General features: G+C 41.9%; 1 protein-coding gene across 2 annotated transcripts in view; it reads right to left on the reverse strand.

Annotated features, from left to right (window-relative positions):
- The window catches only part of LOC147449780 (RING/U-box protein), a 37,679-nt gene extending 29,287 nt beyond the window's left edge, over positions 1-8,392 (reverse strand). Inside the window, exons 1-3 of one of the 2 annotated variants that reach the window (XM_086522136.1) lie at positions 8,206-8,390; positions 8,046-8,128; positions 7,703-7,793 (exon numbers count right to left, since the gene is read on the reverse strand). In XM_086522136.1, the coding sequence (XP_086378262.1) occupies positions 7,703-7,793; positions 8,046-8,128; positions 8,206-8,244 (213 nt within the window). In that variant the 5' untranslated portion in view covers positions 8,245-8,390. Of the gene's footprint in view, positions 1-7,702; positions 7,794-8,045; positions 8,129-8,205 lie in introns of both variants that reach the window. The other variant, XM_086522137.1, reaches the window with a different exon arrangement.
- Between the last annotated feature and the right edge of the window lie 18,388 nt (positions 8,393-26,780).

Below are 26,780 nucleotides of genomic sequence, written 5' to 3' on the forward strand. Positions count from 1 at the left end.
TTATGAGAGAGCTAATGGCAGTAATTCATGCTCTTTCCATTTGGAAACATTATCTGTTAGGAGCTGATTTTATAATCAACACAGATCATCAGAGTCTTCGCTACTTTCTCACACAGAGAAATTTATCAGAAAAGCAAATGAGATGGGCCAACTTTCTTTCAATGTTCCATTTTTAGATTTTACATACTTCTGGAACAAAGAAGGCGGTTGCAGATGCTCTCTCCAAGCGTCCAAAGATCAATGCAATGACAACAATTTATCATGAGGAACTAGAATCTCTTAGTGAGATGTATTCCCAAGATCCAAACTTCGCTACAATTTAGGCAGATCTACAAGCTGGTCACTCCAGGCCACCTTATTCCATTCGGGATCATACGCTATATCGTCAACAAGCAATATGCATAGCTCAGCCCTTACGACAAAAGGTGATGGATGAAGCACATAATACTCCTTATGCCGGGCATCGGGGAATTGCTGCTATCACTAGTGCCCTCGAAAGATATTTCTTTTGGCCAACACTCCGGGCGGACATTGAAAAATATGTACGCGAGTGTTTAATCTGCCAAAAAGTGGAAATATAAAAGACAAAAAGTTTATGGCAAGCTTTAGCCACTCCCTATGCCTAACACGCCATGGGAAAGTATTGCCATGGATTTTATTACGGGAAGATCCAAGAATGGAAATGATGCAATCTAAAGTATAGTAGACAGATTCCGTAAGCAAACACATTTCCTACTAGTTAAGAAGACAATCAAAGCTGATTACATGGCTAGAATATTTCTAGCTCGGATTTTTAAACATCATGGATTACCAAAGACTATTGTCAATGATAGAGATCCTCGCATGACTAGTCTATTTTGGCAAGCATTGTTCGAAAACTTGGGAACTAAGCTTAATTTTTCATCGGCTTATCATCCTCAAACAGATGGTCAAAGCGAAATCGTTAATGCCACTGTTTTAGACCTCAAGTGCTATGTTTCGGAAAGACAATCCGAATGGGAACAATACTTACCGTTAGTTGAGTTTGCGTATAATAATACCATACATTCCTCAACTAGTAAAGCTCCCTTCGAAATTATTTATGGGAAGCCACTCTTACTTCCTATTATGGTTACCAAAGAAAACATCTTTGCCGCAGATGAATTTGTGCGAAATATTGATACTGCCTATCAACAAGTAAAGCAAGCGATTCTTCATACTCAAGAGCAACAGAAGAAAAAAGCAGACAAGCACAGAAGGAATCACAATCTTGAAAAACGACAATATGTCCTACTTAAGTTTGAGAAAGCTAGATTGAAAAAGCGGGTCGAAAAAGGGAAAGTTGTTAAACCTTCCCATAGATTTTACGGCCCTTTCAAGATTACAGATAAAGTCAATGACGTGACTTTTAGATTGGATTTGTTTTCTCATTGGCGCATCCATAATGCTTTTCATGTAAGTCTCCTCCGACCATATGTTGGACCTCCTCCAATGGCGCCAGTACAAGAAGATCCTCCAGAAGTCGAAGAGACTGAGGAAATCCTTCAACCTAAACATATAATACACCACTCTGAGTGACAACTAAAGTCCGGGAGCCTACATCGAAAGTATCTAGTCAAGTTCAAGAATTACACCCCTTTAGATGCAAAGTGGATGACAGAGTCCGATCTCAAGGACTACCCAGACATCTTGCACAGTTATGTTGACGCTCTACAATTGAGGACAATTGTTTAGAACCAAGAGGGATGTAACAATGTCAGACTTTATAAATAATTAATTTATTGTGTGCACATCAGAATAGATCTAACAGTTCTGGGGCCTCACGTGCGCCTAGACTTTGTAAATAATTTATTGTGTGCACATCATAATAGATCTAAGAGTTCTAGGGCCTCAAGTGAGCCTAAATTTGGACCAGAGCACCTCAAGGAGACCCTACCAGAAAATACCCCGAAGCCCTAGTGATTGGAAAATCGGGTCTTTAATGAAGGGGTAGATAGTAGCCTCAGATTTCAGGCTCAGACAATTATGCGCGTCAGTGCAAGCACAAGAATGAGATGGGGTCCTTAGAACAACAGTAACCCTAAGGCCTGAACTATTTTTACGGCCTTAGGATAAATCAATTAAATTATTTTAAATAATTGTGCTGGACCAAATGGCCGGATAAGTGCAAACAGGTAATGCCAGAGCAATGTCGGTACATCATTGTACTAACATTTCATTAGTAGCATCTGTGTGTGCAGTTGGGAGTTGATTTGCACATTTCATTAATAGCCTAGGGACTTTTAAATGTGAAAATTGAATGGTTTTAAAGTTATTAAGTAAGTGTGCCACTTGGAACACTTACCAATGCAAACTAACTCTCTCACTCTCACCCTCTCTCTCTTCCTAGCGTCCCCTCTTCCTGCTGGCTTGATAAGAGCACCCCCTCCCCCACTTCTCAGTGTTGGCAATGCTCCTACCCCCCCCTATTGTGAGTATGCTCTACGCATTGGAGCCCTCCATGGAAGCTTGAGAACAGGCCCTTGCGACATATGTGGTGGTCTCGTGCTCCCATTGTCTAGAACAAGGGTTCTCATAGCCATAGCCAGCTTTTGGTGAAGTTTCATCGCAAGAAGTTGCGGCAGGCACTCACTTCGTAGAGCGTGGTGGTTGTAAATTCTCTGTTTTCAGCCCTTAATCATCTCTTTTAGGGTGAATTTCAGCAATGTACACATAGAATCTAGTTCTTCTCTACCTACACTACATATACACAAAGTTTGGTGCGATTTCATCACGAAAAAGGTCTCTATTTCGGCATTGGAAGGTGCTCAGGTAACATTTTCAGAATATGTGCAGAAAATTACAGCAAGCATGTGTGCGTGCATTTTGCGTGTTTCTCCCTTGTTTTTATTGCAGGAATGATTATGCATAAAGGGACACAGTTAGCAAAAGGTAGACTCTCATTATTGAGAGCTTCCGTTGAGTTTTGTGGAAGATAGACTCATTTTCGAGAGCTTCCCAAAATCTCATAACAGAGGAAAAATCCTCTCAGTATTCAGAGAGTAGCTTTTGCACTCTCTCAATCAGAAGCAGAAAAGAAAGAATAGAGGACGGGCTATTGCCCCGTTCCTGTGCTTGTAAAGATTCTCCCTTAGTAATAAAGATAATCTCTTTATGGGGAGGGGACCAGCCCATCTTCTGGTCTCCAATGAAGTGTCAAGCTTTCTCTTTCTCTCTCTAATTCTCTTGAGTATTTGAAGCTTCCGTATTTTTGTGACAATCTACAGGGCTTCACAAATGTTGGTCTATGGGGCTGAAAAACGCTGGTGTAAGGGCTAAAAAACGCCAAGCCTTCAAGGTTCTTGAGAGAGAGAGAGATGCCTGCTCTGCAAGGTCCGTTGCTTGTGCACTTCCTGCTCTTCTGTCAGATAAGCCTAGCGCTAGGTTTTCTTTTATATTGCCTTGGCTCATTTGCCCTACCCAATTCTCAACAAAAGTCACTTAAAAATAATAAGTGAAAAATGGCTAAAATAGGGAAAATAAGTTTAATGCACTTGAAAATGCTCTTGATAGATTCTGATGGTAATGCTGATGATCATGATGTGTGCAACCAGAGGATATGCGTCTATTCTAAGTGCCTTGGCATGGACGGTCTGCGAACAGACTCACAAAAGTGCCAGAATACTTCCTAAGCTAAGCTAACTGAACCCTTGTCATGAAGTAGCTTGTCCACATGCACATAGGGTTAGATGTGCACGTGACATTCCTTTTCCAAAGCACTACAGACATGTTTTGCATGATAAAGATGTGATTGTTCACAAGGATGATGGTTTAGAGGATGCTTTTTTCTGGTGAAGCTAACCTCATTGCAGATGCGATCAATCACAAAGAACCGATCTTGGCTCTCCAGCCGAGGTCCAAAGAACCCACTCAGGAAGTATTGTGTGTTTGCATGATTAGTCAACACGCAATGTTCGAGTGTTTCATTCGTGACGGTTTCTTGTATTCTCGGCAGCGTCTTTATGTGCTCCCTTTCCACAGACGTGCCTTATTTTACGATGCACATGATTCACTCATGGATGAGCACGGATGTATGCGGATTTTTCTCGAAAAGAAAAAAGTTTGCATTCAAGGAATTCACATTCCATGTCTCTTCCTTGGCATGACACAGTCTTAGAAAGAGCACGAGAAAGATTGTCCATCAAGCATTGGCATTTCCATTCTGATTTGCCACAGTTGATAGGTTTAGGTTAAAAAGACAAGTTTCGATTCCATTTTTTGTGTGTGTTTGGTGAACGCTTTGGCACTCCGTCACTTTGTTCATCTGCATTGCATGCGCAGTCTTTTCGGAAGAAAAGTATTTTTCCAGTCACTCTACATGGAATGGGTATGTTCATGATTTTGTGTTGGAAGTGGTTTCAGGAATTTTCCTCCTCGGAGATTCTTGACGAAGGTAGACGCACGACCATAGCCGAAGTTGGAGCATTGAAGCAGCCACAGATCTCTTTGTGTCGCTTTCGGCGCGGCCCAAAGAAGCAAGCATTGCAGACCTTCATGAAGTTCAAGTATCGCATGACCCACACATCAGAGTGGGCCGGCGAAGAGTCCTTGTTGAGTAAGAGTAAAACTTCAACGTGCGAAACTTTCCAGAAAAACAAAAGGAAAGGGGGGAGGGGGGGGAGGGGGGAGAAGAGATTGCAAAAATTATTATGGCCAACGCGTTTCGACCCTAGGCCATAAAAAATTTTGCAATCGCTGTCCCCCCCCCTCTTCCCTTTTGTTTGTTTGGAAAGTTTTGCACCTGGAGGTTTTACTTTTACTCCTCGGAGATTCTTGACGAAGGTAGACGCACGACCATAGCTGAAGTTGGAGCAGTGAAGCAGCCACAGATCCCTTCACGTCGCTTTTGGCACGGCCCAAGGAAGCAAGCATTGCAGACCTTCATGAAGTTCAAGTATCACACAACCCACGCATCAGAGTGGGCCGGCGAAGAGTCCTTCCCAGGATTCCAAATGTTGTTGGCGCTCTCCCTCGACGCCATACAGCTCGGTACCAGTACCTCACTTTGAAAAGGAGGGGATGTCACGTGCATATCTAACCCTATGTGCATGTGGACAAGCTATCTCAGGTCTAGGGTTCAGGTCAGCTTAGGAAGTGTTCTGGCACCTTTGTGAGCCTACGTGCAGGCCGTGCATGTCCAGGCACTTAGAGTAGTTGCATATCCTCTGGGGTTGCACACAGCATGATCATGGGCATGACAATCAATACCCATCATGAGCATTTTACAGTGCACAGAACCCATTTTCCCTATTTATTCATTTTTCACATATTATTTAATAAGTGACTTTGTTGGGAAACTGGGTACGACAAATTTGCTAAGTTACTATATAAAAAACCTTGCGCTAGCACTTTCTGGCAGAAGAGACAGCAAAAGTTCCAGCAACTTGCAGTGCACCTTCTCAGCAAGACAGGCAGGTGGCCTAGCGTTTCCAGCCAAAAGCAGAACAGATAGCGTTTTTTGCTACAGTTTCAGCCTAGCGTTTTCAGCAATACCAGATCAGCCTTGGCGTTTTGGCTACGGATCTCTTGGCATTTTTACAAATTGCAGATAGCCTAGCATTTTGCAGTTTTCCAACGTCAGATCAGCCCATAGCAGCAACGTTTTCAGTTTTCAGCACTTAGACACAGCAGATCCCGTCCCTAGCCTCGCAGATACCACCTACCCACAACAGATCCTCGGCGTACCGTCAGATCAACCAGCAGTTTCAGTTTCAGCCCGCTGTCCGCAGTTTTCAGCATCTGCGTTTTCAATGCATCGTCGTCGCGTCGTCGTCCTTGCCGACACAATGCCAGAATTCAGCAATTAGCGATTTGCACATTTCAGCCCTAGCGTTTTCAGATTTCAGATCGTCCTCGTCGTCGTCATCATTGTCGTCGACATCGTCGGCAATCCATTGCATCTAGACCATTGTACGAGACTTGTGCAATCAATCGCATAGACTTCTCGCCATAGAGAGGGGGGCCCTTGGAGGAGGGTTTGAGAACCGTCTGGTGTCGTATTCTTTTTTCTCTCTCTCTCTCAGTCTCAACACCTTCATTCACAGTGTCTTCCACTTTGTTTGTGATCATTTGCACTCTCTCATTAAAGGAACGGAAGGCTCTCCCTTCCATAAGTAAAAGGAACCCTTGAGCACAGTTCGGAGCACTCATCTTGAGCAAAGTTCAACATTCACTTCCGCTGTACTTTACATTGCAACTCACACAGCCCGTGGAGCCTGTTGAGGCTCAAGCCCAAGTACTTCATGCGTCTCAACACGATAGGAAGCACTCGCATGTTGCGGAGTCAGGGGCTCCAAAACAAGTTCCTTCCGTTCTTAAACAAGTGGTTAGGACGCCTATTCTACAGGCTTTGCCAGTTCAGCCCGCCACCTTCCCAAGCCCGCATGTTGTGTTACAGGGACAGGGAACCAGTTTCCAGGCAATGCATCGGGTTTTTCCACCACCCATGGTACATCCTGGGTATTTCGGGGGTGGATCTGTGTTTCAGAGTATGGTTGGTTATGCGCCTGGAAACCAACAATATATGCCATGAACAGTGTTTGGGGGTATGCAAGGCATAATGTCAAACCCCATCTTCTATAGCACCTTGTTCTTCTCTTACAGAGCTTGGGTGCAGGGTCTCTTGATTGTCGTTTCAACCGCAATCTCGGTATTGATGTGTGCTCTTTTTTGTTGGATGTTTATTCCCGATTCACTCAGAGAGTGGGGTGATAATCTCTCGAGAGTTTTTCCAGACAGATGAGGATCCATAGCGGTTTTCACTCTCAGCTCTAATGCAATTCTTTCAAATGCAGTTCATCATTGTATATGATGGTTGGTGCAGTTCTTTGATTCTCTGTAATCAGACACTTTATTCCTTAGTAGCCTCGATTCTCCTATTCTTGGACTTCTTGTAGAGCAGCTTGGAGTTTCTGTGTGGTATATGACCAACAGATTACCTAGTCTTTCCTCGAGGGTGGAGCACTTTAGAGTTGGAAAATGATCCGGATACCAATAGTTTACCTCACCAGCAGATGCTGAATGTGCGACTTATGAGTCGGTTGGCTTGAGGAGATTCTTGATAGAGCTGGATTTACCTTTCAACGGACACCATTTTACTTCTCGGACGTCTTTCAACGGTAGCAATTGGATTGTATACTGCAAGACACTTTTTTATTGCGGAGTTTGTAGCAAATATCCTCGTCCATAAAAACCCTCGCTTTTACACTTGCAGATTGCTCACTCTAGCTTCCTAGTCCGACTTCCTTTCCAAGAGCTCAAAGGGGTTGTTAGAGTTTAGGCATCTCGTATAGTCAGTCCCAATTTCTCCCGAGGACAAGTGCTAGAGAACGAGGGCTGTCTTGTGGCTGTGCCCGGTCAGTGTGAGATAGGTTTCTCATGCCAAGGTGTGTTTAGCCATGTTTAGCTCAGGGTTTTGATGAAGGCTGTAACGTACTCATGAAATGACATCATTTATTTTGCAAGATTTTGAAGCCTAAAATATGCCTTCAACGGATTTTTTTCTAGCAAAGTGATTATTAATCTTTGCAAAAAAGTCAACCGACATCGGGGCTTTTTCCATCATATCACACTACCATATGAGTGTCATAGGTCTTAAGTACAAAGGATCGTCAAGTTGCCTACTCTGACTCCACGCAACAAGTTTGTGAAACGTGATACCATTGCTAAGCTGAAGAGCACTTACAGGAACAAAAGTGATGAACTTGAACCGCAGCTTACAGAGAGGACATGAATTTGTGAATGCTGACCACGTGTCTATACAGCTATAGCAAAATCTGTTCATCAATCGAACAATATATGAGTACGTGAATAATTCCTGAGTGATCTCTCTCTCTCTCTCTCTCTCTCTCTCTCTCTCTCTCTCTCTCTCATGACATTGTTATATTAGTGCACAGACAGCTATGCTCGTGATTAGACAAGACCTTCATAACATTGTTATGTTAGTGCGCGGCCACGAGATGTTCCCACATAATCTGCGCTCTCTCTCTCTCTCTCTCTCTCTCTCTCTCTCTCTCTCTCTTACTTACATGTCACTGCAGCAGTCTAGAACACCCCGAGTAGAAACGGGTATGCAGCAAATGCCACATTTCTCCCTACTGCTTTTTGCCTCCTGAAAAGAACAAAAACAACTTGAGAAAGAAATAAGCAAGGGAGAGAATCGCATGGGTCCAAGGTGACTAAGCGGACCAGGGCCATATCTTGTCGGGAAGCGCTAGCGATCATCATTTGCAACAAGGATCAAGCGGCAGTAGAGCGCTGTGTGTGTGTGTGTGTGTGTGTGTGTGTGTGTGTGTGTGAGTGAGAGAGAGAGAGAGAGAGAGAAGATACAGCACTAGGCCTGCTTTGTCAGCTGCGTTTTCATTGAATTAGGTAGGAATTAACCAAAAAGAGCAACCAAAATTTAAATATATGGTTGTCTTAAAAAGTGGTAAAATCACAAGGCCTGCCAATGAATAGAGCACATTAATGTAAGCTAGTCTTACCAAAAAAAAAGTTAATCCCAGCTTAAGGTTTCTTTCTCATGAAAACTATTTTCTATGTACAATCAAACCAAGGATTGATGAGATGACAAAGCACACATCAATTGATGTTGGGATGTATCGAGGCTGATCAGATTTCTCTATTGGAGTTTACAAAGTTCCAAATCAAGTGCCTATGCGTATGTCTTCCTAATGAGTATCCTCCGTGTCTTCCAACCAATCTAATTGAGAGAGAGAGAGAGAGAGAGAGAGAGATCTTGCCGTCATTTCATTTTGCACGATAAAGGTTCATTGCAATGAGTTTCTGTCCTACAAAGCACAGGTAGGTTTTCATGTTGAGGACTAGGATATCACGTTTGGCAAGGTATGGAAGTGGTAGGAATTAGTGCATTACTTCGTCCAATGAGACTTTAGAAGGGAAGGTCTGCATAAAAGTTCCTGCTGCTTCTGTACCGAGGAGCAGTTGCGACAAAGGGCCCTGTCAAGATCTACAATCCAAGAAAACCTATGATACCTTGATATTCAAATAGCAATTGGGGGTTTTATTTGGATTTCTAAGCGTCAAAAGGAAGACATCTCGGTGGAGTTCATGACCAAGTGTAGTTTTTTGTTCTTCTGCATTATGACAGATTTGACATATATTCTCCTTGTGGTTGTTACCATTGATAAGGGGTTCCTCAGCTCTGGAGGCTACACTTTTACACTCTTCAAAAATCAATATGACATATTTGCTTAGACAAATCGAGTTGCGCATAGATTAAAGTTATGAATTGCGCATGATTGTTTTTATCCTTTCCACTGTTTTTGGTCTGCCCAACTAAGGCCTTGGAGGAGACCATCCTTTTTGCTAATGAAAACTAAGATTATTTTTGTTGTTTCTTTTTAGGGGGGGCTTGAAGGGGTTAGTTGGGAGGGGGGCTCTGTGAGGATGGCAGGGGTTGGCCCAGAATGCAAGAAAGTGACAGAGGGAGAGAACGTCACATTGCTGTTGCAGGTTGTCTTTGAGTGCTCAGCAATCAGTATGAACGCGAGAGAGAGAGAGAGAGAGAGAGAGAGAGAGAGAGATGATCGGAGGCGACGCTTGTATATTAGTATAAAATAGCGGACTCATGCATTAAGATACATACATGCAAAGTACATCCAAATTCCAGAATAGCACCACTTTGGAGATACGCAAACAAAGTTGAATGCACAATTGCACCAAGCATTAATAAGGGAAAAGAACCCTTAGAATAGATGGGGGGGACCTGCTTTTATATAAATGAACAAACTGTTGTTCACCCACATAGCAAGGACTGCGATTCACTTTGATGACGCACAAGTTCCAACAACACTGTTAAGACCTTGCTGCTGTCCCCAAAAATTAATTCCTAGCCCATGCATAAGGCGCTTTAGTAAGGCTTAGGGCCAAGTAACCCACTGCAATGCACCAGAATAACTAAAATTGTATGAATATAGACCAAAGCCTGACGATGCATGGAGCACACTAAGGATTCATCATGTGCATTATTTGCCCAAGCAAACTAGTACTGCTAACATGGATATCAAACAAGGCTTCACACAATGGAATGGCACAAGGGCATACAAGACACACAGCATTAATTCATCATCGTGACTTCAATGGACAACACGTCGGCCGCATAATCCAAGGTAGCATCTTGACACAAAGGAAAAATATGTTATTTGCAACACTACATAAAACAAAAGCACAGAAGTGTCCAATTTATTCATGGAGTCCAAAATGAGTTGAGGAGAAAACCAGCTACATACATCTGAGTGTTGGAAATTAAACCTGAAATGACATTATTATGCCTGAAAACTAAAGAGGTTCAGGGGTTCCTCGTTACCACATACAAATAACCAAGTACTTTCCTATTCCTAAGTACAGACTTACTAAGCACTTTTCTAATGGTATGGGGTTGCGACTGTCAATAACCTCTCTAAACACCAGGAAGAAGGATTAGAAAGAGCAATCCTCTCGAGGATGAGAAGCTACATTGATGCTGGATCCTTCAAGCATGCTATTCCTAAGTCTTCACCGACTGGAAGGGCTGCAGACCCGATTCTTCAAAACCTGTTGCAACCATCTGCTCCAACTCCTGTACATGTTGGAGGCACCATCAGAAACAAGGCAGCCAAAAAATCTTGACTTTGGCTCCCACCAGTGGACAGCTGCTCAAAACCCGGTTCCCAAATACTTTGTTTCTCGATCCATGGAGACAAGGATAGCAATAAGTAAACCAGAAATAATATACAAGTATGAACAACCCAACCATTCAACCACAGCTGCAGGTGATTGCATCTGCAAACAATCCCTCGCTTCACATCCTCTATAAACAGTCCGGAACTTCCTAAGCTCTACCTCTATCAGGCATGTCCTGCAAGAAATGACATCTAGGACTAGAAGCTCATTAAAAACCCTTTGTTTTCTTGCCAATACATATTGACCAAATCACTGCCAAGCATAACGCATTCGAACAGATTCTCAATAACATCATCACAAGCCATTCGTTGAGCCTTAGCTTGGATCCAGGAAAATGAACTACATGATTGGCTCCCCAAACACCTGGACATGATCCAATAGGCAAACAAAGAAGATTAGACTATGAGGAGCAGCAGTAATCAATTTATTTGTTCAATACATGCCACAATGCAAAATCAACATCCTGTTGGTCACACTAACCAACATGCATAACTAAATCAGGACCTTACAATTTTTACTTGCCCAATAGAGCACAAGCATGCTTGAAACGAGTCCTAAGTGCCAACATCGGCAAAAACATGTAGCCCATGGTCGCGCATGAGCATGCATTGTGATCGGCAGCAATGTCTTCGACTAGATACTTTCTTTTTGACCTGCCCAACACAAAGCAATCATGGTTAGGAATTCTCTTTTGAATCCACAAAAATAAGTTGAGTATGAGCTAGCAATTCCAAATATCAAATAGTGCCATACATAGAGAGCAAATAGAGCCCTAACACGGCCTCAAAGGCAGAAACAAAAAATAGGAAAATGCAAGGCATAAAAGAGCCCAAATTTTGACAAATAGAACCCTGGAATGAGCACATAGGAATGAACCAAAAACCCTAATACATGACTGGAAATACGATGAAGGTGCACAAATTGCACTACTAGCAGAGCAACAACCATGTCAATTGCAGGAAAATTTTGGTGAGCCAGTAGAAAAATCATGGGTATACATTCACAAATTTCTAAACAGCTCTATACGAAGTAAGCAGGTGGGCATAGTTGAAGAGCTACCTGGGGCATGTTCTGGTGTAGCTTTTTTCAGCAGCCGCTTGCCACCACATCGCAATTAGCTAAAGCAAAATATGGGAGGTCTTAATGAGAACCAAGCCCACCAGTAGACATCAAGCAGAAAGTACTCACCTACAAAGAGCAAAGGGCTTGTCCACCTGCAAACCCCAAGACAATGAAGGCTTCGAGAGAGAGCCATACTAGCATAGATAAGCATACATTAAACTTGCTCCAACCCAAATAGGAGTCTAGCACAATCTTCTGTAGGCTGTCACATCTCACATCACCCCCTTTATAACCTATCACCTCTCCATGGTCTGCAAACATAAAATGACTACCCTTCACAAACCCTCTCAAGTAACAAGAAGCCATAATAAAAGGCCAATAAACACTGATAGCTTCCTTTCAAATGTCAAATGAAAATTTGCTTTCTGGATTGAATGGATTTGGTGGCCTTTGCATGTATGTGCTTGCATTCAACTCATAATAGTTTGCCTCGCCCATTCGAAAACACCAAGTGCCTGGCACATCTATGGAAGAAAATCATACAATAATTAGCTTAAGTAGCAACAAACCATGGTTTGCATAGAGACACAATTGTAAAAACATGGCCAATGCACATCCACGTAGCCTTCCTCATAGAGATTTCCAACTGCATGGCATAGACAACGCAAAACTCGTCTTGAGCCTTGAGGCTGTTCTCGTAATGGTGGGGGTTTAAAAAACTCCTTCTAGTCCCCAAACGAGTGAGGGGAAACTGTTGTAACGCAAACATCATAAGAAGATAATAACGCAGTTTTTGAGTTGGCCCAAATGCTAAGTGCAAGTAATGGGCGTCACAAATTTTTTGATGTTTAGAGAAGACAAGCTGCTAGTTGTTCATGCAACGCTATAATGAGTTTTGCTAATTGAATATGGTAGATAGATAAAGCGACCTATAAGCTTCTTCATGCTACTCATACTCATCCTTGTTCGTTGCTTATAGCGGTATGCAAACGTCCTCACCCACCCTCATGGCCACTTCCACTAGCATGAAGCCACTGCAGGTGCAATCTCATGTTTACACTATCATGCTATATTGCTTCCCCGCTACGCTTTAATTGAAGCCATTGGCACCTCGCTTGTGGTTGCCATTGCACACCCACCAAGCTTTTACCTATTTCCTTGTCCACCCCATAGAGCCACCATGAACCCTTCTCATAAGATGGCCACCATGCAACTGGACGTTGGTACAACATTGTCGAGGTGGCATGGCTTTGGTGAGAAGAGGTGCATATGACTGTCATTAAGAGCCACAAAGCCATCAAGAGGTGCAAAGTCATAACGAATCCTATCTCACACTTGCAACTTTATGCCCATATAGACTGCAGCGATGCTAAGACAAGACACAGAGGTTGCAAATGGCCACATGGAGGTAGTTTCAAGCGGAAATGGAACGCGGACAGCTAGACCAGCAAAGTCTAGTGATGAAACCACACTCCTAGTGATGAATCATGGTGTCGAGAACCCCCTAGTCATTCTCTTTACAGCTTGATCCATGCAATAATTTCCCACTACCTTCAACAACCAAGAGGAGAGTTTGCCCATGCACCCACACTTTCATCCTCAACCTCCTTGATTACCTGCAATTGGTTACTGTAGAAGCCCCACACCACTCTCTACCTCAGATTTGCCCACCGCCTCTTATGTATTCACTATCTACACCATCAACACTTCGATATTGATAACATCCACCAGATCAGTTTCCATGTGAGCTAGAGAGCCTTTGAGTGAGTAGTTCAAAGCAAAGATAAGGATGTGAGCAAGTTGTGGTGTTGTTGGGGCATGCGGTGTGCCTTCTAGATTTCCAAGCCAAGGGCCGGCCCTATCCACCACTCTCCTCTTCTACACTCTGCATGTCGCCTTGCTACCTCCACCTTCCTTCACTCGTCGCCTTGCTGCCTGCTGTCGTCAGAATCTGTCAACACCACTAGGTGCTTTTGTTAACTCCAAAATGGATCATCAAACGAAGGTTCGAGAGAAGGCCGTAGTATCTCATCGGTAAAAGATGTAGGCTGTGAAAGGAAGGCTACCCTTCTCCCACTAGTGCAAGCTACTCGTGCTGCATGTCGCGATGACCTGGTCGGGAATCTGATTGCGTGCCTATGTGGATGTCTTTGCAATGAGTATCCTCCACGTCTTCTATGTGCTGAGGGGGATTGTGTGCCTATGTGTATGTCTTCCTAATGAGTATCCTCCGTGTCTTCCAACCAATCTAATTGAGAGAGAGAGAGAGAGAGAGAGAGAGAGAGAGAGAGAGAGAGAGAGAGAGAGAGAGAGAAACATGCCGACAAAGGGGACTACCCTATTTTATCACACAATTCGAGACAAAAAGAGAATCCTCTATGAATCATGCTCGTAGAAACGTAAAGGGTTTCAAAGGCCCACATTCAGTGTACATGGAATAAATGAATGCCCACTACCTTATTTCAACCAATCAACATTTTTTATCTATTAATTTTTTTTAAAAAATAGAACTCAATTTTTTCTATTTTAGTCAGCAAAAAGAGAAGGCATCTCTATAGCCTTTGCCCTTTGGACAGGCCAAAAAATAGAGTAAAGATCATGTAGGCATGCTAAAACATAGAAGGCAAGTGGATGAAGCCCCCTCCCCTTAAGGGTTTGCCACCAATGTTGCGGAAGCCTGGGGCTTGTTCACAGCCTATAAGGCCTTTGTCACACATGGACATTATCCATATGTGACAAAGTTGTGGTTGGACAAGCGACTGTTTCTAGAAGTTTTGCATCTGGGAGCACTCTTAGCACACAATGCGCATCTCTTTGTATAGAAATTGGCTCTACGAGAGAGCTGCGAAGAACATGATTGATTGAATTTGTTAAAGGCAAAGCTTTGGCAAGTTGAGGGGTTAGACGCATTCTCTTTGTTGCTACATGCGACCCGGAAACCTGCTTAGACAGGAAGCTAATGACCGTCAACTCTGTGTGAAAAGTGAAAGCGAAGACACTCCTTCTCGTTGGTTCCAGGTCAGCAATTGATATGTCCATCCACTTGCATGTGACCGGGGCCTAAGCTTTGAAAAAACCTCATTCTCATCTTCCCTTGATCATAACCTTCAAGTCAGAGGCTGAACACAATGTGGACAAGATGCATGCATGCAAGATTTCTTAGGTAACAATCATTGTCGTGTTGTGGCAAGTACATAGTGGGAACGAATGTCAAGAGATTTATTTTGTGACTTTTAGATACATAAGTATATTGTGCGCTCCTTGCCGCACTGTCGAAGCAAGGGACTTGCTGTTACACCGTGTGCGAGCCACAAATGGCTCCAAGCACACAACAAGACTAATCTAGCAAGCTCAAGAGAGCAAAGGGTGTGTCACTCACCGCTCTACGCTCGCCTTCGTGGTGGATTCCTCGCCGCGATGAAGAAGAAGCTGCAGTCGTGCCGCGCTCAACCGCTTCGCCGCCGTCGTGCCTTCGTAATGCTCGATCGCACACACACTCTCCCTCTCTCTCTCTCTCTCTCTCTCTCACACACACACACACACACACACACACACACACAAGGAGGTGAAGAAGAAGAAGATGGAGATGGAGATGGAGCAAGAGCACTCTTCTATTGCACAAATGAGAGAATGAGTGAATTTTAGGTTTAGTTGGCTTTTATATGAGCTCACCCCATTCACACTTGGGCGCCCATGCTTAGCCAACTAATCCCTTGAATGTCCCAGTTAGAGTGCGCCTCTCATCGGCGATCACTCTTACCCTTTTCCTATTGGTCCGACAAGCCCTGTACCTGACTCTACCAAATACATAATACACGTCCGTCGTAGGTGATGGGGTGTCCGTGAGCCGTGAGGGTTAACATGCCCCCCTTCCTGATGTAGATTCCGTCCTCGAAAGCTATTGAGTTGAAGCTCGTTCGTCGAGGTGGAAGAGCATTTGAGATGAATGTCCTTAGCCTTCTTCAGTCACTGCAAAATCAAACAACATTGGCACAGTAATTGCATTCTCATAAGTGAGTAAAAAGCATATGCAGTTTTAGGTAGACAAATTGATTGGTAAAAGAATTTCAAACAATTTGTCAGCAATGAACATTAAATTGCAATGTAATCAAATGCATAAACACATGTAAAGGTAAAAAATTAAACAAGTCTGGGGTCGCTAATTTGACGGTCGAAAGGCACTAGAGATCGAATATTAATACCATGGGTAAGCTTCTTAATTTTATGTGGTTAATTAAGTTGTTTAATCGCGAGAGCCATTAACAAATGAACTCCATGGTGTACTTCTTGTCATGCTCACCACTGGGATATGCATGGTAGCCGTAGTGTCATTAAGAGAAAGATGAGCTAGATCTGGGAAGGTAAAGCTGCCACTTGTGGGCTCAGATTGTACTGAGGCTCCTGACGAAACAACATATGGAGGATCAATGGGGCTCACTGAGGGAGTCTCCATTTGTGACAGGGTTGGTTGGTTGGCCTTTCCCGTATCCAAGAATCTCATTAGGCCTGTTGAAGGCATGTTGATCCCTGTGTTCTGTCTTTCTAACTCGACAATCCTATGGAGGACATCACAGACTTTCTGTTGTTGCTCATCTATGCTAGTAGCACCCGATGTGGATTGTAGAACATCTAACCAACCCACATGATAGGTGTGTCCTGTGTACCGATCAGTTAAAGCTTCTGCTTGTAGGTCATACTCCCAATTTTCGTTTAGGAATATCCCATCTAGGCCTGGCGTGCTGGAGGTTTCCCTTGAAGTGGAAGCATTATTGCTCCCCATAGCTTGCCCCTCCGTGACTGCTACCTTGGGAGAACTCGGTTGCTCGGCTGGCATGATTGTTGTCATAGGAGCCTTTGCTTTCAGGGCTCGACTTTGTTCTAGCCTTCGTAGGTTCTCAATTTCCCTCTCCCTTGTTGCTTGCATATAGCGTTCGATCTCTTGTACTTCGGCAAGACTCCTACCATCGGGTAGTAAAACCTTAGAGGGAGATAGTCCTAAAGGATCAAGAGGTGCAGTGGATGGAACATTCACATGCACACTCTCAAGAAGCATAGGGTCCATTTTAGGCATGAATGACGAATTTACTTCCCCACTCCCTTCATTTATTTCATTAACCGCATGTTCGGAGCGAGTAGCTCTACTAAGGGTCTCTTTTAAGCGGCTAAACACGCTGGACCCGGGCCGTGGGCCCATGGCATGCATGTCTTGACTTGAACTATCAGGGTTTGGTGTAGGATACCCCTCCATGACTTCGTAGTCAGAGGAAGAATCACTAGACGCGATATGAGGATCTTGGGTCGCGCTACCTTGAGTCCCGGCCGAAGGTCCAGAACCTAGGGTGGAGGAATAATGGGTGCCCGCGTAAATGGAGGCACTACCAATATGCTCGTGCTCTAACACTCGTCCAGAGCGTAGGTTCATATGACTTGGATCCCCTAGAAGTGTCAGTGAGTGCCCGTGAAGGTTGCTCACCTAGTATTTTTGGGTGTTTTGCAACCCAAGTCTTTTTTTTAAATTATTTTTTGGTCCTTTTTTTCTGACCCAGCTATAGAATAGAACGTATGATAGCTCAAAACGAGCGTCTTGGTCAGAGGGACATGCCGTGCTTTACAGCCCTCCGTTTGGTCACTTTATGCCCTCGGAATCCCTAAAACCGTCAATTTCTAGTAGGGAACTAGGCCCAAATTAGAAAGTCTAAGGGTGCAAGTGGGAAGAGAAGGGAGGAGAATGGAGGACTTGCCCCACATGCTCTCATTCCCTCTTGAGGGGGTAGGGTATATATACAAGAGTGAGTCTAGTATATATCATGAGACTGAGGACTGAGGCCTGGGCTTGGGCTTGGGATCCCGATCCCGATCAAAATTTTAGTGTAGCCCCCCCAGTCACTCATGCTTAAATATTTTCGTTTTTTTTTTTTAAATTTAAATTAATTAATTAATTTTTTAATTTATTTTTTGGGCGATGACCACGCGTGGTTCAGGTGATCTTTTCTTGGCCACACACACTCTCACCTACCTAACCTCCCAGTCAACAGCTCACAGACAGCTCACTACCTTATCTACTTACTAACAGTGCTGCTAACCACTGACTAACCTATTAAGTGCTTACTGGCAGTGAGCTAACTGTCCACCTACTTCCTCTCTCACTACCTTGCTGTGCAAAGACTGTGTGCAGCCAAACCTTGACAGAAAACTGTGTACAGACTGTGTGCAAACAGAAATTTCTAACTGCCTTCCTACTTATTCATTCACTGCAAACAAGCTAACGACTACTAATTGTGCAAAGACTGTGTGCAAACAGAAAACACAACATTATGCAGAAATCACAGAACTTGCAGATAACACAGAAATTAACAACTTACAGAAAAACAACTCATTCCTCTTCCTCTTCCTCTTCTTTCCTACTACAAACAACTCATAGGAGAAGCACAAAGTGCCTCTTGGGCTTAGTGCAGGGCGATTCCCCGGCAGCGGCGCCAAAAATGTGCGCTCCTTGCCGCACTGTCGAAGCAAGGGACTTGCCGTTACACCGTGTGCGAGCCACAAATGGCTCCAAGCACACAACAAGACTAATCTAGCAAGCTCAAGAGAGCAAAGGGTGTGTCACTCACCGCTCTACGCTCGCCTTTGTGGTGGATTCCTCGCCGCGATGAAGAAGAAGCTGCAGTCGTGCCGCGCTCAATCGCTTCGCCGCCGTCGTGCCTTCGTAATGCTCGATCGCACACACACTCTCACTCTCTCTCTCTCACACATACACACACACACAAGGAGGTGAAGAAGAAGAAGATGGAGATGGAGATGGAGCAAGAGCACTCTTCTATTGCACAAATGAGAGAATGAGTGAATTTTAGGTTTAGTTGGCTTTTATATGAGCTCACCCCATTCACACTTGGGCGCCCATGCTTAGCCAACTAATCCCTTGAATGTCCCAGTTAGAGTGCGCCTCTCATCGGCGATCACTCTTACCCTTTTCCTATTGGTCCGACAAGCCCGGTACCTGACTCTACCAAATACATAATACACGTCCGTCGTAGGTGATGGGGTGTCCGTGAGCCGTGAGGGTTAACATATATTTTTTATAATGTACATATGCATATCTAAGTATATTAATAAGCTTTCTATCTCATCTTAGTATTTATCCTAGTATTTATCTCAAGGGTAATAAGTATTGTGGGAAAAAGCGTCAATAGTTGCACCTCTTTAACTTGAAAAAAAAAGCATTGGTTATTTCTTTCTACTATCACATTATTACCTCATACTCTAGTAAATCAAATAGCTAGTGTGATTTTCAATATATATATATATTATATGTATTTTTTCTATTTATTTTTAATAGTTACTAGGAACTAATCAAATCCTAGTGGGACATTAACTTGCATGATTCTCAAAGATACTCTTATTTTAATGCATTGTTGAAAGGATACTTACAAGACTTTGTCAAGGAGCAATGTCATGCTTTCATATTATATGAGGTGTCTATTGGAATCAAATGAAAATTTAGGCTAAGGGGACCACAAAAAGACTTTTGTTGCCAAAAAGATATCTTATTTTGATGATTTTTTTGCCACGTTGAGGAGATATGCTCAAAATGGTGGACCCCAGTCCCATTTCAAACTTTGTCAGCTCCTGTTCACACTGGCTCCTCTCTTTATTGTGTAACACTTGGGGTTCCCTTCACCTATAAAAGGGGACCTCTTCTTCCTTGAAAACCATTCGTTAGAAAGTGAGAGAATTAATGCCTAATTGTACATAAACATAAGCCTAAGCCTACACTTGCTCCTTGAGAAAGACTATCCAATCTTGTAAGCAATCTTTGGAAGATCAACTCTAATCAAAGAAAGACTTGAACTCGGTGCATGAATCAAGGCTTAAAGTCTTCCCTCTTCTCCTCTCTCCATCAAAATGGTGAACTCCCGAAGGGTTTGTCAAGTAAAACGTGTTTTACTTTGAGGTTTTGTTGATTCCTTGTTGTTTTCTTTTTCATCTCTAATCTAACCTATATCTCTAACTTTATCTCCTTCTCTAACCAAATCTATCTCCCTCTCCCTTACATTCTTTGCTAATTTATTTCTCCAACTATCTTGCTCCATAATCACCTATCTTTCTCTACATAAGCCTCTACCTCTATCTCTAGCTACCAGCCATAACCAGATCCTTTTTTATATGCTTATATTACTTTAAATGAATAACCCACACAATGCCAACTTTCACCCTTTCCATAATGTACAATCTCTTAGGATTAATGTGTGTTTAAGTCGAAAAATTCACTCCCAATAAAGAATTGTATTTCTTTTTGGACCTGAAAGACTACAAGAAATTATTTTCTCTCCACTCCTTATTATTCTACCTCTCCTAAATTATTCTAACTCATTCGATGTGCACATATTTATTTTGTTCTAGAGGGTGAGTCTTGATTGATTATGAACCATGAAGACTTATATACACAACTCATTCCAATCGCTAAGGAAAACATATACATCTTTGTGAGTGCAAAATTACGGTTTCAAAGAACAATTTGGGGTTTGTTTGCTAAGGACTTTGAAGATCAAGGTCGGCAAACCATTGAATCATAATCTCTCTTTGGGTACTCTTCATTGGATCTTCATTCACCTAGTGTCAACAATGTTGGGGCCTCTTCTCAACAAAAGATGCCAACCTTTTCTCTTGCTCTTTTCACAAAGCTACTCCATGTAGTGCAAAAGGTGCCCCTGAAAGCTTGCACTACGTCATTCGCTCGACTAGGAGACTTTGGAGGGAGTCTTTTCACTTTTGGTGGACACTTTTAAAATCATGCATTGCTAGTACATTAATAGTACTTATAGGCGAGACTCTTTTGCAAGCAGTTTGATACCCGTTTAAACCCCCCCCCCCCCCCCCCCCCCCCCCTCCCCCAAGCCAGATTTTTAAACCCAATCCCATCTTTATAAACCCTCTATTAAATCCTTCCTTGTTTGAATCTAACGAACCGGCTCAATTCAAAACCATGACATGTTTGACCCTACCTTCAAGATTGCATAAACACCAACCGAGCATGCTCTTCAACCTCCGCCTAAGCATTAAATCAATAGCTTTATCATAGTCAATTTCATATACCACTCAATACCTTGGTTAAGATAAGAGACTACCTATAAGCACAATCTCATTACTTACCTAAAATGTCAAACCAAAAGGGATCTTGCTTCAAACCGAGATTACCTAACCCAACCTTTTCTTACCAAAGAGCACAACTAGATTTGGTTGCAACCCATATCTGTACTATACAAACCCGTATCTCGGAGTCCTCTTTCCCCCTCTCTTACTTTGAATGAATCCAAAGTCATACCATCTCCTCAAATCCTTTGTTCATCTTTTTGAGCTCAACTCTTTTACTCTTTTTTCCATTCAATCAATCCTTTTCCTACTCATAAACCTTTTAAACTTATCTTACTCTCCTGACTCCCCCAAAACGTTATCTTTATCTTGTTATAGTCATGTTTAACTCTAAATCTATCCCTAGATGGTGTTGGAGCCTTTTTTTGCACCATCTATACCTATCCCTTTCAAATCAACTTTGCTCATACCAGAGAAGATTATACACTTATTTCTCCCATCCTTAGCCTTTTGAGCTCTATGTTTCTACCTTGCTCCTCCCCCCCCCCCCCCCCCCCCCCCCCTTCTCAACACACACACATATACCACCAAAACCTTGGTATTTCCTTAATACCTCCCCTTTACAAATCAAAATCTATTAAGACTTTGAATCCTCTTGAGACACCCCACTCTCCCTTTGATCCTTTAAGCTCCTTTGTACCAACCCCTTGAAGTCAAAAACCGCATCTCTCTTTGAAGATAGCTGCACTATCCTTACACTTCTTTAATGTCCTAAGATTTGATGCCACTATCCTTACGCTCCTTTATTGTTGGTACTTCTGAGCTTCCCTTAGTAAATTTCCAATTCAACCTTGAAGTTTGAGAAAAATCTTGAAAAGCCTTGTCGTAAATCCTTGATAGTGACTCCCTCCCTTGTTCCTCCAAGCTCAAACCTATATAAGCTTAAAGAGAGTTTGTATCAATTTCCCTGATGAGACCTAATAAGGGTCGAAACGAGTTGGCCAATATCTATACACTCTCTCTTTCTCTTATCATGCTTTTAACCCTTCTAGTTTTCTCGCTCTCTTACATTGCCTTTGAAAGTTCGGCACGCTTGACTTTTTATGTTTAAAGACACAAAATTTTCCACTTGCATGTGACAGGGGCCTAAGCTTTCAAAAAACCTCATTCTCATCTCCACTTGATCATAACCTTCATGTCAGAGGCTGAACACAATGTAGACAAGATCCAATTATGCAAGATTTCCTAGATATAACAATCGTTGTTGTGATGTGGCATGTACATAGTGGGAACGATTGCCAAGAGATTTATTTTGTGACTTTTTAGATACATAAGTATATTTTCTATAATGTACATATGCATATTTAAGTATAATAATAAGCTTTCTATCTCATCCTAGTATTTATCTCAAGGATAATAAGTATTGTGGGAAAAATCGTCAACAACCGCGCCTCTTTAACTTGGAAAAAAAAACATTAGTTATTTCTTTTTACTATCCCATTATTACCTCACTCTCTAGTAGGTCCTATAGCTAGTGTGATTTCTAATATATATATATTATATGTATTTTTTATATTTTTTTAATAGCTACTAGGAAGGAATCAAATCCTAGTGGGACACTAGTTTGCATGATTTTCAAAGATACTCCTATTTTAATGAATTATTGAAAAGATGTCTACAAAACTTTGTCAAGAAGCAATGTCATGCTTTCATATTGTATGAGGTGTCCATTGAAATCAAATGAAAGTTTAGGCTAAGGTGACAACAAAAAGACTTTTGCTACCAGAAAGATACCTTATTTTGATGATTTTTTTACACATGGTTTCAATCCAATTGGAGAAAGTATATAAAATGGGGGTCGCAGCTTATGAACTGAATTTTTTGTCCCTATTTTTTTTTTTTTTGGGAGCCATGTTGAGGAGATATGCTCAAAAATGGTGGACCCCAATCTGTCCACATCATGTAGGGAAATCTACACTTGCTCCTTGAGAAAGACTATCCAATCTTGTAAGTAATCTTTGGAAGATCGACTCAAATCAAAGAAGACTTAAACTTGGTGCATCAATCAAGTCTTGAAGTCTTCTCTCTCCATCAAAATGGTAAATAACTCCCGAAGGGGTTGTCAAGTAAGATGTGTTTTATTTTGAGGTTTTGTTGATTTTTTGTTGTTTTCTTTTTCATCTCTAATCTAACTCATATCTCTAACTTTATCTCCTTCTCTAACCCAATCTATCTCTCTCTCCCTTACATTATTTGCTAATTTATTTCTCCAACTATCTTGCTCCATAATCACCTATCTTTCTCTACATAAGCCCCTACCTTTATCTCTAGCTACTGGTCATAACCAGATCCTTTTCTATATGCTTATATTAATTTAAATGAATAACCCATACAATGTCAACTTTCACCCTTTCCATAATGTACAATCTCTTAGGGTTAATGTGTGTTTAAGTCAAAAAATTCACTTTCAACAAAGAATTGTATTTCTTTTTGGATTTGAAAGACAACAAGAAATTCTTCTCTCTCCACTCCTTATTATTTTACCACTCCTAGACTATTCTAACTCATTCGATGTGCACATATTTATTTTTCTCTAGAGGGTGAGTCTTGATTGATCATGAACCATGAAGACTTATATACACAACTCATTTGAATCGCTAGGCAAGACATATACATCTTTGTGAGTAATTTTACATCTTTGTGAGTACAAAATTACTGTTTCAAAGAACAATTCGGGGTTTGTTTGGAAGACAAAGATTAGCCACTATAAATGCATCAATAAATCCTTTCATGCTACCCTTGATTAGATATCATCAAAACTTGGATGTTTTTATTATTGTATTATTTTGAGAGTTCTATGTGTACATAAGAGGGCGAGAGAGTCTTCTATGGCTCCACTTTAAGTATTCACCACCAAACACCACACTTCATGGGCACGCCAACTTCTCGACATATTTTTGGCGAACTTGACATGAATCTACCAGGATAACAGATTGTGGGCAACAATGGGTGATCATGCGGAGCAACATGGTATGCAATTTGACCCAGCAAAAATGCAAATGTTTCAAGCATTTGCCTCATTCTTGCAACATCAACATCCTTCAGAAAGACGAGAGGCCTCAACAACCAAATCTATTCAAGTTGTTGTCAACAAAATGGATCAGTTTGATGGGAAAGATGTGACAAAGTACCTTTGCGGATATGTGAAGGAAATGGAGCTGCATCGAGTACCAGAAGGTGAGATGATTCAAGGATTTGAGATGGTTGTGACTCCTGAAATTAGGGAGCATGTAAGAGCAATCAGGGAAGGGCATGGGGTAAGTTGGAAAACATTAAAATTGGCCTTAAAGGAAGAGTATTTCACGGAAGATTCAGAGTGAGTGACAAAAAGAATATTTTTGGAATGGATAGCCAAGTCAATGGAGGGACTCTCTCCAATAGAGTTGCTCAGGGAATTCGAGCGACACTATTCTCAACTAACAAGGACGAAAAAGGCCACACTGGAGTCAGAGAAGACAAAGCTTTTCTTACAAGCAATAGGAAAATAACTTCAAGAAAACTTGGAGCTTCTACTTAAAGACAAAGATGTTGAGCAAGGGCTAAAGAGTAACTGGAATGATGTTGAAGATGCAATCTCACTACTTGCAAAGAGGAAAAGAAGAAGAGACAAGATTGTAATCAATACTTCTACACCAACCTCCTTGGCTCCTAAAAAGATGGTAAAACCTTCTACTGTAGCTCCAAAGGTTGATGAATCTGTGCTAGATGAGATTGTGAAAGGCATGCGTGAATTATAGCTAAAACTTGCAAAGCTTGAAGAAAAGGGACAACCATCAACACCATCTTCAAGGCAAAGCAAAGAAGGGTTTGTTCATAGATGTATATGGTGTGATAGCATAGATCATGTAAGAAGGGATTGTGATAATTTTAACGATGCTTTAAGAAAAGATGTGTTTTTTAAGGATGGTAAAATCCACTTAAAAGAGATAGGTCTACCCTTGAGAACTAACTTTGACAAGGAGGGAAATCAACCTTAGTTGAAGATATGGCAGCTAACCCTGCCACCTCTTCAATTGAGGCAGCTACTTATGGAGTGAAAATTAGGCATCTTAGTGAGATGAAGAGGTGAATGATCACCATGCTAGACTTCGGCCACATGGAGTTAGCTAAAAAAGGAAATCTTACAAAAGAGATTTTGCACGAAATAGGTGATTGTATACGTTTAGAAACAGGGTGGAGTGATCCAGTGGACTCAATGTCCGTGCATGTCTACATTACAAACTACCAAAGCCATGAAGCTATTGTAGAAGAAAAGCGTAGACGTGAAAATGGTGATGAAGGGCCTTCAAAAAGAGCTACTAAAAGAGGAAGAAGGAATGATGTAACACCTTCGTGAGCACCACCAACACAAGAGCCACCTTCACCAGAAGTGACCATGGAGGAGTCTACAACAGGGAAGAAGACGGAGCCAACAAAAGGTAAGCCAAAAGGACCAGTTTACAAACTACAGTCTCACATGAGCTTGCTACAGACTTGAAGAAAGTGTTAGAAGAGAGGGTTTTGAATTGCAAGGTTGAGTTTACTTTGGGGGAGGTGCTTGGCATAGCCAGCCCTGAATTCCACGAAGAAATTATCGACATCATCAAGAGAAAGAGGCAAACACTTGGAGAGGCTATTTTCCCACAAGCTGAAGGCGATACTGTGAACGCACAAGGAGTACAAGTTCAAGCTAAAGAAGCTGATGAAGCTATGGTAGGATGCTACCAATCTTCTGGGAAGGTAAGACAAGTGAAATTTGTTGATGATGGGGAAGAAGCTCAAGGCATTCCTAGGAGCCACTATTCTAGAAGCCACTGGGCGTGGGCTACTACAGAGACATTGGTCAAGGTAGATGATCTTGAAGAACCATTTGTTGCCTTAATTGACCATGGTTTTGAAATAAATATAATGTCAAAAAGTCTTTACAACAAATGTAAATGGCCAATGGACACAAAACATGGTTGGATGGTTAGAGTGGCAAACAATTCATCAGGTGAATTGTATGCAACATATCCAAGGGTAAAGGTGAAAATAGGTGATGTAAAGGTTGAACAAAATATTTATAAAAGACACATCTTCATATCATCTTATCCTTGGACATCCCTACATTGTGGGAATTCAAATGGAAATAAAGGTAATGGATGATGATTCAGCTTATGTCAGGATACGAAGCAAAGATGGTAAACGTGCTGTTCAATTTCTCACAGTTTGTGTAAACCATGAAAGAAATTGTGACAACCTCATAGATCATCCTCTACCAAAGATGAGTAAAGAGCCCGGGGCGGTCACTTATCAAAAGCTTCATATATCACGTGCGTTCAAGAGGTTATTAATAATACCTCAATATACATACTATATTTACACTACGTGCCTATTTAAAAAACCCCCACCCCCGTCTGTATGTATACATTTTGATACATTTTGATCTTTTAATAATCCTCTCCGGTTAACTCACATGATAGCATACACATCTAAAAAGTGACCGCCCCAGGGTAAAGAGTTTCACGATCATAGGGAAATGAAGAGTTTTGGCCAAGTACCATTGTAAAGCAAGATTGCAGTGGTACATAAAGAAAAAGAGTCTCCCCTGATCCAAAAATAGGTGAAACTTTTTCAATGGGCTCCTTGGTAACAAGGAATGGATCAGTATGTTTTACAAAACTTGAAGATTTGAAGAGATGTGAGAAGCAATATGTACATAATGTACAAATAGGCATGAAAGAGAGTGGTTATTAGAGCCTACTAAAAATGTTTTGGGTTTGTGTGAGCAATTTTCTTTTGTAGATACTATGGGTGAGCTTGATGCTATACTGGAGTCTAGTTTGCGTCTTGATAATGAAGTTGTGGAAGTATGCTCTGTGAAAATGTATCGTAGAAGCCTTTAACAA

This window comes from Adiantum capillus-veneris, chromosome 10 (genome assembly GCF_014529385.1).
Source record: "Adiantum capillus-veneris isolate H3 chromosome 10, ASM1452938v2, whole genome shotgun sequence".
NCBI classification, from domain to species: domain Eukaryota; kingdom Viridiplantae; phylum Streptophyta; class Polypodiopsida; order Polypodiales; family Pteridaceae; genus Adiantum; species Adiantum capillus-veneris.